Consider the following 13,532-nt stretch of genomic DNA (forward strand, 5'->3'; position numbering starts at 1 on the left):
GGACCAAAGAGTTGGAACTATAAATGGACTTTATAATTCCCAGGAAAGGGTGGGGTCTCCTGTGTCACAATGAGGGCTGGGAGAGGTCTGGGTTCCCAAAATGGAAAGCAAACTGAAAGTTGGTCACTGGGGTGCAACTGAGGCAACAGGGAGTAAACATGGGTTTAAGCTTGATTTTTTTTTTTTTTGGTGCCATTTATAATTTTTACTGGTTCTAAGAAGTTTCTGTTTGCAGACATCAGATCCCATTCTCCAGGAGGAGTACACTCTGAGCAGCAGTTGTCTCCACTGTAACAGGTTTCTCTGCCAGGTTTTCCTCTGAAAGCCACGAAAGACCAAAGGACTCTCTTTAGCTGCACAGCGTGTGAGACAGTAGAAGATAAAACAGCTAATGCTTTTGTGTCCTGTGTAAATACTTCAGACCCTTTGCTGATGAGATGAAAGTGTCCTGGAAATTCAGACAATGTGAGCTTCCACTGCTAGGCTGCCACAGGATTTGTTCAACATCCAAATGCCCATGGGTGTCTTGTACTGCCAAAACATGCTTAGGAGGCTTCAGAGCTCTGCAGGTGTGACTTTCTCTCCTGGTATGGTACATATATTTGGCAAGGTTAACAGGAAGCCACTGCCTCCTAAGACCCCTGGTAAAGTCACACCTAGAATTCAAACATAAGGTTCTATGTTGAGGAACAAAGTATGTGGATCACACTTCCAGAACAGAATACAGTATCCTAGGAAGACAAGACTCCAGGGAGAGATGTAGATGGTAACATGCTGTATAAAATGGGATCTCAGAGAGTGAACAGATTGTGTTACCTCTGTTTACAGCACAAGTTACTGGAATGTGTCCATATTTCAAAAAAGGATGTGGAAAAATGGAAAAGGATTTAGAAGAGTGGTACCAAAAAAAAAAAAAAATCCCACTTGAGAGCCTGGGGATCTTGCTTTGAAATTAATGAACTTGAGGTGTTTGATTTCTTCTACCTAATCTGAAGAAAACAGTGGTGAACTCAGGCAGCAACTTTACTGCAAACAAAACAAAATTCATTTTATGTGTCACAAAGACTGTATAATTCTTGTTAGAGGATGATGTGGAGGTCAGGAGTATAAATGAGCTCAAATACACATTGGGTCATTTGTGGAGGATCAGTTCCTCTCTGGTTTTCAAATGTGCTGACCTGGTATGAGTGGCAGCTTAGGATCCTAAGAGACCTAAGAGTCCTTGACTCTTGCACAATCCATCTTTGACATTTTTTTCCCATGAGCAGAAGATGTGAGCTAGAGACAGGCTCTCCACTCCAGCAGAGGAACACACAGATGACCAGAGGCTGTAAATTACATCCCAAAATCTTTCTGGAAAGGAGGTGCATGCCTCTCACAGAAAGGGACTAACACGGGAAGAGATCTTGTCATGGCCTCTTCACCACCTGCAGACTGTTAACACGAAAAATGGTCAATGCCATCCTCTTGCTCAGCCCCAGGATATGGGACTCTGCAGGATTAAGGACATTGAGCCAGACAATCACCACCATAAGAATAAAACAGTATCTACTCAGATTTCTCCAGGCTTTTTCCCTTACTCACAGCCCTGGAGGGCCTCCCGCAGAGTTCATGTGTGCCCTTTTCAAGACTCAGAAGTAAAAGCCAGCTTGTCTTGCTCTGCAAGAAAACTCCAGTGGAGGGAAACAGTGGATGAGCATGACTGCTGAGCTGAGGCACACAAGTCACAAGGAAAAGGAAGGAAAAAGATCTTGGACTCAAGTGAAGTGAGGTGGTGGTGGCACGTGGGTGTGGGGACTTTCCCCTGAGTTTGGCAGGGACTGCCTGTTTTTTCCCTATCTACAGGTGCTCAGAGGGCTCATTTGTTCCAGCCCTGAAGGAGATAGAGGGGTTTCTATGTTTTCTCTTTTTTTTTTTTCTTTTTTTTTTAAATTACTATAATTTTCTTCTGTGTGTTGCTAGTTAAGTCAAAATAAAAGTCACTCTGAAGGACTGGTAGCCTCAAGGGCTCTGTGTGCCCCCTGTCTGAACTGTAAAACCAGATCAGCTTGTGCAGAGGAGGAAATATGGGCAAAATGGTCCAGCCATGAGCCAAGGTAAAGTCCAGACGCCTTAATAATGGAAAAGAAGGTTACAGTCACTCTGGCACAGGAGCAGTTATTCAAAAAGGGAAAAAAAAATTAAATCAAGCCAAGAGCAACAGCACTTCCTGGTCTGTGGAAAACAAATGTTTGGGGTCAATATAAAAAACCAGAAGTCCTCCAAGTGAAGTGGCATACTCATTCAAGGGTCAGAAGATGATCTGGAACCCTTCCCAGGTTCTTGAGAGTGGGATTCCACCTTACAGCTGTTTTTATGAGGAAACAGATCCAAGAGATGCTCTTCCAAGCTTGCTTTCCTGTCTCAATGCCACAGAGAATGACAGCCGCTGGCTACATAGTCACTGCCACTGGCACAATTTCTGATAATATGGTCCTTCATGGGGTTCTAAGACAGACCAATGTAAAATTTTCATTTAAGAGGGGGAGGAGAAAAAAAAATGTGTGTTTGAAACTAGAACAGGGAATAACTAAAATTACTCCCATGGCACGTTCCTACAAATAGCTGCCAGAGCACGACTGAGTGGATGATAAACTGTGCTGAGGGTGGAAAGGACAAAAAACTTTTAAAATTCTATTGCTGCCATGTAGAACTGAAGCTGCAGACAGTGAGAAAAACAGGCCCCTATCTCCTGAAGGTGGGACAGTCAAACTCCAGTGCTCTATCCAGGAGAACCAATAAGGGAAGGAGCACTTCTGGGAAAGGGTACAAAATCCATGTGTGCCTTTCTAGTGGAGGTCCCTTGGGCTTGCCTTGGACTGTCTAGGCAAAGGACGGTGTCTCCTGGAAGCCAGAGACACACCTGTGTGCGTTCAAATCATCCTGTGGACATGCAGCCAAGACCAATCTGACCGTGACTGACCACACAGGGACTTCTCAGTTCTCCAGCTTCACCGCTGGAGAGTGACCAGAGCCATTCCCGGCCACTCCTGGCTGAGAGGCAGCTCACAGCCTGCCCTGTGCCCGGCATTTGGGTACAGAGACACTGGCATGAAGCCTGCTCGCAACTTTCCAGTCGCGTATTCAGGGACACGTCGGGCTGGGTGCCACCAGGGGGCCCTTGGTAGGCGGCAAAGCTGCGTTTCAAGGACTCCAGCCATGCCTCTCCCAGGGATAAATCTGACCCAGAGGATCAAGATAAGGTGCACCTTCCACGCTGAGAGGTACCAGTTTGAGCCATGTTTGGTTGTGCTGCCTGCTCTCCCAGGGTGCTGTTCTGTTTCAGCACGAGCAGAGGTCTTGAGAAAAGAGATTGGAGCTCAGCCTTTGTGCCCCAAGTTGAGGCAGAAGGACTTGGTCCTGCTGGAGGTCACCCCGGAGTCCTCAGTGATAAGAACATGTACAACACTAAGGTGTTCTGCTGTACAGCAGCTGGGACACCACAGGTGTCACCACTCCATCCCAACTCCATGACAACCCGTCTTCCTTTCTGTCTGCGGTCTGCAATCCCATCTGTAGGCTTTTAACACTTGGAAGTAAAAGCATAAACAGCCCAGGGGGATACTGGGAACACCTATAGGGATCCTACCACAGATGGAAGATTTGATCTGAAGTCAGGATTTGATCTGAAAGCCCTTTAAATTGTAGAGAAACTGAGGCAGAACAGGATCCTCTCCCAACGAGGAATTAGAGTCAGCATGGCACACCATTAGCAATGCCACACCAGAATGCTTATTTTCACAGCTATGGAAAGGGATTCACAGACCCTGAAGCAGTCTGAATTTTCTTTAGTTATGAGCAAAACCTCCTGACTCATTTAAATTACAAGGCTGGCTTTTCCAAACATCCCTACTGAATCTTCTGTGAAATTTACCTTGTGAAGAAACATCAAATTCCCAGCTCAGATCTGGGTCCATATTTACCATGCTGCTGTCCTGGAAGCTCAGGAGGTTTGTTGGAGCCATATTCAACAGCTTCAGCTCTTTTCAAAACTGGATCTGACACAGGAAAATATTTGTAAGTATTAAGAGACTTCCCAAAAGAAAACAGCAACCAGCTATAAGTTTTCTGGTGTGCTTATGGACAAGCCTACCTGGGGTCATGCTGGGCCTATGCTGGGAAGGGCTGTCCAGCAAAGACCTTTCTGTCAAATCATTTGGATATGCCACAACAGAAAAGCTGCCAAAGGATGCTTCAGGCAAGGGGCTTTGAAGGTTTTCATTACAAATTGTGCAGCCTAGCAAATGCATCCTAAAATGATGCATGAATTGTTGTAAGACCGGGGAAAGTCTAAGGCATGACTACCACCTGAGCTGCCAGCGAGGTATTGGCAGACACAGGTAGTCACAGGGCTCTGGAAACTGGCTATTTTTGCTACATCTTACATCCTTTACTGGTTGCAGGATCTTCTATCTTGGATGCAGGGAGCCCTGGTAACATTTTGGACTTAGGGACAAGATCCTTTGTTGGAGGACATGTAGCCAAATATCCTGCTGACCTGACACCACTGCATGACTGAAGGGACTAAACTGAGAATAAAGCATCTTGTACCCAGACAAGACATTGGAGAAGCTGACTTGGACGTTTTGAGACACAGTGTTTAAGATACATGGTAGAGAATGTGAGCAATAAACGTCATTTCAGAAACCTCCAGAGGTCTATAGAACATGCAGCTCCTACAGCCCCCTGGTGACAAGCAGCATCAGTCAGATGTCACCCACAGCACACACATGAGCCGTGTGCTCTTCTGCCCCCTTCCATGGGTCACGTACAGCAAGTCACCGAGCCCCCCGCCATAACCCGCCTGCCCAGGGACACCTGACAAGGTGAAGCTTGTCTGCTCTGTCTGATATCCCAGTTCTGTGAGGCTCAGCTGAGGAACTGCTGTTGTGCACAGATACTTCCAGCTGGGACTCAGGCTTCCTGAACAGCCTGAGACAGGAAAGCATCTTCTTCTGTGTCTAATAAGAAATGCCTCCCACAAGAGCAAAGCTGTGCTTGGTGGCACCACACTGGGCCCGTGAGCCATGTTGTGTGGCTGAGATCCTTGAACACTTAAAGACCTTTAGGTGTCTCCTCAACCCTGTGACTGTCCAGGCTTTGCTAAAACCATAAAAGCTCATCAGGAAATAGTACTGGGTTTGCATGGCAAGGTTTTAGTCATGGAGGAGCTCCAGGGGTGGTTTCTGTGAGAAAATACGTGTGATGAACTGGCTGCAAATCCCTGCACTGCTGGTGGGAAGGAGATAGAGAAAATTTGGAGTGAAATTGAGCCCAGGAAGAAAGGAGGGGTGAGAGGAAGGTGTTTTAAGATCTGGTTTTATTTTCTTGTTCTGATCTGCTTATTAATAAATTAAATTAAATTTTCCCCAAGTCAGGTCTGGTTTGCCTGTGACAGTAATTGGTGAATGATCTCTCCCTCTCCTTATCTTGACCCATGAACCTTTCTTGACATGAGCCTTTACTGTATTTTCTATCCCCCATCCTGTTGAGAAGAGGAGCATTAGAGCAGCTTTGGTAGACTTCTGGGGTCCAACTGGGGTCAACTCAGCACAGAAGGAAACCCCAAATTCACCCACTGGTGAGACGTCCCGTCCATCTGCAATATGTCCTGAGCCTGAGCCCACACATGTAAACACAGACTCCTTCCCTGAGAAAACAGACTGGAGCAGCCACGAGCATGGCTGTCTTTGACTCCGTGTTTGAAATAAGGGAGGGAGGTGGGAGGGAAAAGTACACGGGCTTCCTAAGGATCGGGGAGGGCAAGTTGTTTCAGTTTCCCATATGGCATATGGGACGTGGCGGAGCAATGTGTCTCCTAACCAGAGGGACTAAAGAAGTCCCTGATCCCAGGGGGAGAGGAGGAATAATTGGTCTTCACTGATTTCTTAAAGCTAGTGCAACAAGGTGATTATGGACTTTCCTGAAGCAAGAAGGGTTTTCCTCCCAGACCAGCAGTAGCTGGAGGGCTCACTTTTTCCAGGTCTGAAGGAGGGTTCACGACTCTGCCCATGTGATGGTTTTGATTATTCCAGTCTTGTATCATCTATTGAGTTAAAACTGGTGTGAAAGACAAAAGAAGCTGGGCAGAGGGGATCATTTGCCTAAGGGGAAATGAGAAGGTGACAGCTATAAGATACAAAGAGCATTCATTTCTGGGCTCAGCACTTCAAAATATCTTCAGACTCAACTCACATTTTCGATGGCAGGTCTCTATTTCTTCATATATTGCAGAAATTGGTAGGTGGAAAGGGACATCTCAAGATTCCTAGCCCAACTCCCTTGGTCACATCAGAGCTGATTCCAGAGCTACATCTGGTTTTATTCACGCAACAAGGCAGCGTTGTTGGTCACCTGCAGCAGCCAGATCTGTCCCGATAGGTTTGGCACCCCTTTCACAACCACAGCCCTCAGGAGGTTTGCTCATCACTATGGTGGGCCCAGGTCCCACCTGTCCAGTGATCCCTGCCAAGGAGCAAGGGGTCACTCGCTCATCCAAGCTAGGACAGGGACCCAACTAAGACCTCACAGGTGGCTCTACCCGTTCTCTGCACTTGTGTCAGCGTTTGCTTTTCCAGATCACACAAAAGGGCCATCAGAAGCAGAAACTGTCAGTCTAGAGGGAAGTGTAGCAGAGCCTGCAAGAGCATGACTGTGACACCACCACAATTCCCTCAAAGCAAGCAGACCTGGAGGAGGAGAAGAAGAAAGAAGGAAATCTCTGGTGCTGCTTGGCTGGCAGGACCAGATTTGCTGTAAGCTTGCAGCAGGTTCCATCAGAAGCAAGGAAGGGACAGCTCAGGGAGTTCTGCCCCCAGCTGATGAGGTTAACAGATGGCCACAGGAATTAAATGAAATGAGCAGAGAATTAGCACAGAGACTAGAACGATGAATAAAGCCCCGAAAAGGCATCATCATTTCTGAGGAATCACTGGTGAAGACAGGCTTTGTTCTTACCTTGATGACACCAGCACAACACGACTGAACTCATTGTGGGAGAAGAATTAGGCTGAAAGATGAATAAACCTGCAGGCTCGGACACAAACCAAGCACACAGGCAGGCTCAAAATGAGGCGCAGTGCAAAGCCCTGCGTTCTCAACTTTTTCTGGACACCTACGCCACTGCTTGCTGAGCTCACTCTGTCAGCCAAAATACCACTGGATTCAGCATGGACCTTTGTACAGGAAAGGAAGAAACGGTGTGATTTTCTATTGTGTTATCTGTAGCCCACACCTCAAGTCAGAGATGATGCCCTGCAGGTCATCAACATGAAAAAAAAACCCAAAGCAGATATTTTTCTGTTTCTGTATCTCTAGCTGTATCTTGTAACTATCCACAGACAATGACAAAGGTGTTCAATAAAAATGAGTAAGGCAGAAGAAATAGTAGAAACTGGGGAATCACGGGGCCCATAGAGACATGGAGAAGCTGTCTGGCAACCCTTTGTCACTTCCCTCTGTCCTGCAGTATTTCCCTCAGAGGAAAGGGAGGGTGGCTGCTCACATTGCTAGCGCTGGCCTAACAATCAGCTGCTGCCCCACTTCCTTCTGGATGACTGCCTGGATAGAGCCAGTGGTACTGGTGTTACATCCACATAGGAAGCAGAGAATGAATTATGCTTCGATAACTTCTCATTGACAAGAACGTTCTTCACTACCCCCAGCCAGGCACTGCAGCGGTGGTGGGGAGGACTGTAATCTGCCTGTGCAGAGATGGTATCATCTGCTGATAATTTGTCTTCAGTACTGAGCAGTAAAAGCTGGCTGCCAAGCAGAAAGTTTGGGAAAGTCCCGAGAACTTGCTCAAATCTGAAGCAGAAGCAGCGACTAGAATCTGTAATTATATATATATATATATATATATTTTTTTTTTTTTTTTTTTTTTTTTTAATGGAGGAATGCTGGGCATACCAAGTTGCAACAGCGCGGCTGCGAGGTCCGCGCGGGCTGGAGCAGCCCATTGATCCCAGCGGCCCAGGTCGAGCAGGCAGGGGTGGTGCGAGTCACTCGCAGGCAGCAGCGACCTGCTCTTGGAACGCGGCTCTCGGCGGAAGGAGCCCAAGCTGGCTGCGGCTCCAGCTGCCGGCAGCTCCGCCAGGAACGGGTGCCTGGGCGAGGTGCAGCGTGACCGCACCCGGGAGGCACCCACGGGCAGCGGGGGCTTTGTCCCTCTGCGCAGCCCTGCAGCCCGACACCGGCATTTGGAGAAAATGCTGGCGGATGGTTTGCCCCTCTGGAGACAAGTAAGTGTTTGCGCTTCCAGAGCCTGATCCGCCGCTGCAGCCGGACAAGCACAAAGCCGCTGACGCTCACACAAAAGTTGGTATTATTTACAGCTCCCGGTGGCTCCTTGCGCGACTGCCAAAGCACGAGTTTAAAAAGAAGAAACACGAACGGCAGCTTTAAAGGTCTGCACAGCTAAAAAGACAAACGCCTGACAGCTCTCCCCGAGGCAGCTGGTGGGACAAAGCACTGAGGCTCTTGCCTCTCCAAGCGCTGCCCGGTCGCTGCCACTGGCGCCGTGAGTCACGCCTGAAGGCAGCCAGGGCAGGGAGCCACGGGGCAGCGCACGGTGACAGCAACACCGGGCTGCAGCCAGCAGCTACAGCTTAGTTTCCCTTTCCAAACCCCTTCTGCCCAGGGCAGAGGCCCAACAGCAGTTTCGAGAGATTCAGGACAGCCCTGGAGCTTCGGCCTGTGTTTGTGCATTGCCCTGGCTGTAACCGCAGCGTGACGGGGCGAGCAGGACCCAAACGCGCTGCCGCAAGGGGCCCTTAAATAACCAACAGATGCCCTTTGATCAACCTCCGGCTCCCTTCTCCACCCAGCGCTGGGCAAGCCACCCCCTCTTCCCGCAAGCCAACTCCCACCGACCCCTGCAGGATGTGAAGATACAGCCATGCGCACCAGCGGTTTGAAACATTTTTAAACGCTTTTATTTACAGTGCTTGTTGAAAACAATATATATATTTATATCCATCATCCTCGTGATGTCTGTGCCATAGAAAACGGTGTGGCTATATTGCCTTTAATTTACAAAAAATGGGCACAAGAAATTCTTAAGGGAAAAAATGGAAATCAAAGTTTGGTCCCCAATTGTGTCTCTCTTGATTTGTTTTAAAAAAGCCTCCAAATGAAAAAAAATACACAGCTCAGATGAAATTAATATATAAAAGCAACCCTTATCTTCCGAAAAATTCACGAGGGCCAACTTGCTGTCATGTAAACTTGGAAAAAAAAAAAAAAAAAAGCTTAAAATAAATCCTGTCCCCGTGTGTTGCTTAATAGAACCATTATTTGCTTGTAATATTCTTTCTTTGTCTCTCAGGGTTCAGCGGGAAAGCGGATGAGAAGAGGCCTAGGACTGGGGAATGCACCATGAGATCTGTGCCCGCACCTCCTGGCTCTGGCAGGAGCTCTGGCAGCAGGGCTGGGGAGCAGGAGCTCTCAAGAATCTCCTACCAATGACAAAAACTGGCGGGCAGGTGACAAGGGGACGGGAGGTGCTTTGCCACGTGAAGTGCCTGGCAAGGCTGTGTGCCCAGGAAACCATAAGATTCTTGAGGGAAGGGAGCACTGGTAAGTGGGATGCAGTGAAGGGAGGCAGGGGACGGGGATAATTTCAGCTGGGGAATGTCATGGACGGACTAGGTCTTTGGGTGAGAAGGGAAATGCTGTCTTCCCTGTTTGAGAGCATTTCTAATCTTTCCTCATCTGAGATTGTGTGAAGCCAGAGGCTAACGGGCAGTGCAAGCACAGGCTGGAATGGAGGAGGAGAGATGGGCGGAACAGGGGAGATGGGAGGGGAGGACTCAAGCTGAAGAGCCGTTTTCTGTCTTCTGTCTCTTTGGATCCACTTCATCCTGCATCAGCCATGGGGAGGAAAGAGAAGGAGTTACCATCAAACAGTCACCACCCCAAGGTACATAATTTCTCCACAAAACTCTTGTCTGCTGCTCTGTCCTCCATATCGAAATCTCTGTTAGGCCCACCCTAAATCCACTCCCTTCTAAAGCACCCTGGAGTGCCTAATACAGCTGTTCTGTTGGCTGTGGTTAAGATGTGGACAGTTCCATTCAGAGGGACACCACACCCATGCTGTTACTTCCAGGAGGTGTAAGAAGCTGAGGCTCACACCACTCCAGACAGACCTCAGGGTCTGCCCTTAATGTGGAAGATCAGACCCTTCAGACACCGCACCCTTACAAGTCTATCTCCTGGCCTGAAGCCCAGAAGACACAGGTAGCTCAGAGGTCATTGCCAAGCACAATCTCCAGCACCTTGACTCTCTCTCTCACTCAGCACCACGACTGCTAGTGGAAGGACCTGGATCCTACAAGGTGCATACAGTGATTTACCATCCCCTTGCCACATCAGATTTGTTTGCCCGTCTGCTCCTGAAGCAATGAGACTCGAGGCCAATTTGAGATTCTCAGCAGCAGCATCCACATGGATTTGATCAACAAATAGCAAGTAGCCTCATTCCTTCTCCCCACCATTATTCTCACACTACTACTCACCTCCTCCTCCTCTGCAGATCGTTTCTCTGCGTGGCCATCCTGCTCCTGCCCATTCTCATCTGCTTCTAAGCACAAGCAAGAAAGAAAAACCATGGGTTAAACTGAAGCAGCATTTAAGGGAATGTAATCTCACAGTCAAGAGGGCTCAGAGAGGGAATTTCCCTCCACAATCCTCTATTCCTCTGCAGCTTCCTATTCCTCTAATTTCCCCTACCTTCATCCTCATCACCACCTTCTTCTTCATCTACATCATCAGGATTCTCTTCATCATCCTCGTCAGCTCCATTCTCCTCATCCTGAACGAAACAAATCAGTCAGAGCAGAAACTGGTGCCAGGATAACATTTCCACGTGCTCTTTGCTACAAGCACAACAATTTTCAGAGCTCCAGCCACTCCAGGTGTGCATTTGAGTGCATTGTTACTCCGGCACCATTATTCCCACCGCCCCCGCTGTACACTTCTCCCAACGAGCCTTCCTTCACAAAGCCAATCCTTCCAGTCCATCCCCAGCAACACGAAGCTCCTTGTCTCCCACGAGCTTACATCCTGAGGAGCTGCTGCCATCCCTCCCAACAACCAAAGCATCTCTCTGATTACAGGCTAATGACTTAGCCGAGGCTCATGGTACATCTGCTTCCAGATTTCCCCCCCCCACCACCTCCATCAATCCGTGTGTTTCCTCACAGTTCCTCCCCCCAGCTTCTCCAACACACGCTCCTTGTGCACCTCAGGATACCCCAGTGGGCGCAGGACCACATCTCCTGTGCCACATTCTCCCACTTGCTCCTGGCTCCATTCCCTTCTTTGACCTTTTTTCTCCCGGATGGGCTGTGCTGACTACACTAAGTCCTTCAAGGCTCATTCTCCACAATTATCCAGGAGCTTACTCTCCCTTTACCTCTAGGCTGCCGCTCCCTTGGCCTGCTCCCTTTCTTAATCTACCATATTCCCTTCATATTTGCTACCCACAGCGAGTACAGAAACCTCCCCGACGTCGCCAAATCTGTCCCTCAGAAGAGCCTCACCTCTACTATCTCCTTCTTCTTTTCTTTGTGGATTGCTTTCTCTTCGAGTTTTTCCTTCTTTTCTTTCCTTTCCTATATATGAAATGAGGTGCAGGGGGAGGGGGGGAAAACCAACAACATTCCGGCGGTCAGCGGCAATAAAAGACGGGGATGCCTAAACAAAGAAGGCTCGGAGGAGAGGCGGAATAGCGGGCGAGAAGACATATTAGGCGCTAAATCCGCCCGCCCGACAAAGGAAAACAGCAGCGAACGCGCGTCACAGCCACTTTTAGCCCGCACACGCGTGTGGAAACAGAAGTGGCACGGAAGAGTTTTAACGATTTATAAAAAAACCCAAAAAAAAACAACCTCGTCCGTAGGATCGAGGCGTTTCCGGACCTCTCTCTCTCTCTCTCCATTCCACCCCTCCCTCCTCCTTCCCCCGCCACCCGAGGGCCCGCGCTTTGTGTCCACACAACTTTCCCCCTGCTCCGCCGTGACACCGCTTCCCCCCCCCCCCCCCGGCCCGGCTCCGAGCGGAGCCGAACCCACCGCGCGCTCGCGCCGCCCGGCCAATGGGGGGCGGGGGCGGGGCGGGGGGCGCGAGGGGCCTCGGGGCCCCCCCCCGCCCCGCCCCCGCCCCCCCATTGGCCGGGCGGCGCGCGAGGGGCCGCGCGCGCCCCCCGCCGCCAGGGCACCTCGCGGAGCCCTCGCCCCCCCCCCCCCTTCCCCCGCCGAGCCCGTTCCCTCCCGTTCCCCACCCGCCGGGAGCGCGGTCGGTTGCGAGGATGGGAAGAGGGGAGCGGGGGGGGGGGAGGGAGGTGTCTCACCTTAGCGCTCAGCTCCGCCGGTGCCTCCTCAACGCGTTTTTCCGACATCCTGGCCCCCCGGTTGCGAAGGGAAGAGGCCGATGGGAACCGAGCGAGGGAGGGAGGGCGAGAGCGAGAAGGGGTCAGCGGCGGGAGCGCAAAGTCCCAGCGGTCCGCAGGCGGCGGCAGGATCCCGCCCCGGGGGCCAAAGTACCAGGGTCGCCCGCGGTGGGGGGATCCGCCGGGGCAGGGGATTTATACGGCGCCGGTGACGAGGGAAGGAGGGACCTGGGGAGGGAGGAGAGAGGGACGGGAGGCGGAGGAGGGAGGGGAGAGGGACGGGCTGCTAGAACAATGTGCGCTCAGCCGCGGCCGCCCGGCAGCGGGGGCGCACCGCGGGTCCCCGCAAGACGCCGCACGGCCTCGTCGAGGCCAGCCGAAAGCTCCGCTCCGCGCCGGGGTGCTGGAGCTCCGACGGGAAGTGTCCGGGGAGGGGAGCCGAGCCCTCTAGCCGCAGCACGCCCGGGGAGCCGCCCGTACAAGCTGGCTGCCTCTCCAGGAGGAATCCGGGGGAGGCGAGAAGCGGCGCTGCGGGGCCGTGTGGGAGGGCAGCGCTGGCGACACGCGGCCTCCTGCCTGGAATTTTCCACTCCAGCTGCCCGCCCTTCCTCCCGCTGGAAGCGCTCCCAGCGGCGGAGCTCCTCCCGCGCTCCCCCCCGCCTGCCCGCCCGGCGCTGGGCGCGTTTCCCGCGCTCTGCGCGCGGCGGAGGGAGTGGGCGGGGCGTCGGGCAGGAGGTGGGCGGTGCTTCGCCGAGGGAGTGAGCGGGGCAGGCGGCGGGGGAGCGGATTAGCGATCGCATCCCCCGGTCCCCATATAAGGAGGGGCTGGGGCTGGGACGCCTGATTGGGCCATTCAAATGAGCTCCCTGCCTAGCAACAGGTTTCCCATTGGCTGGCGGCGGCCGGCGCGCCGGCGGGGCGAGGGCGCGGGGCCCTTTGGTGCAGTGCGAGGCGGGAGGGGCCGCTGGCACGTGGGGTGGCGGGAAGGCGCGCGAGGGCGCGGGCATCGTCCCGCTGGGCTCGGCTCCGACTCGCCCGGGACCGACATCCCGGCCACCGGCCGGGCAGCGCACGGTGTGCAACACTGACCCCTGCCGCC

General features: G+C 51.6%; 2 protein-coding genes across 5 annotated transcripts in view; one reads left to right on the forward strand and one right to left on the reverse strand.

Annotated features, from left to right (window-relative positions):
• Positions 1 to 8,954: 8,954 nt before the first annotated feature.
• PTMS (parathymosin) lies at positions 8,955 to 12,797 on the reverse strand. The gene is made up of 5 exons (XM_068182950.1): positions 12,395 to 12,797; positions 11,586 to 11,657; positions 10,774 to 10,855; positions 10,560 to 10,624; positions 8,955 to 9,902 (listed from the first exon to the last, which is right to left on the reverse strand). The coding sequence occupies exons 1-5, from the start codon at positions 12,440 to 12,442 to the stop codon at positions 9,852 to 9,854; spliced, it is 318 nt and encodes a 105-aa protein (XP_068039051.1). The 5' UTR covers positions 12,443 to 12,797; the 3' UTR covers positions 8,955 to 9,851.
• Positions 12,798 to 13,363: 566 nt separating this feature from the next.
• Positions 13,364 to 13,532, forward strand: part of ING4 (inhibitor of growth family member 4) — a 111,562-nt gene continuing 111,393 nt past the window's right edge. For all 4 annotated transcript variants that reach the window (XR_010996674.1, XR_010996673.1, XR_010996675.1 and 1 more), the window contains exon 1: positions 13,364 to 13,367. The gene's annotated coding sequence lies outside the window, so the exon portion shown is untranslated. The remainder of the gene's footprint in view (positions 13,368 to 13,532) is intronic.

The sequence above is a fragment of the Anomalospiza imberbis genome, chromosome 2, assembly GCF_031753505.1.
Source record: "Anomalospiza imberbis isolate Cuckoo-Finch-1a 21T00152 chromosome 2, ASM3175350v1, whole genome shotgun sequence".
Taxonomy (NCBI): domain Eukaryota; kingdom Metazoa; phylum Chordata; class Aves; order Passeriformes; family Viduidae; genus Anomalospiza; species Anomalospiza imberbis.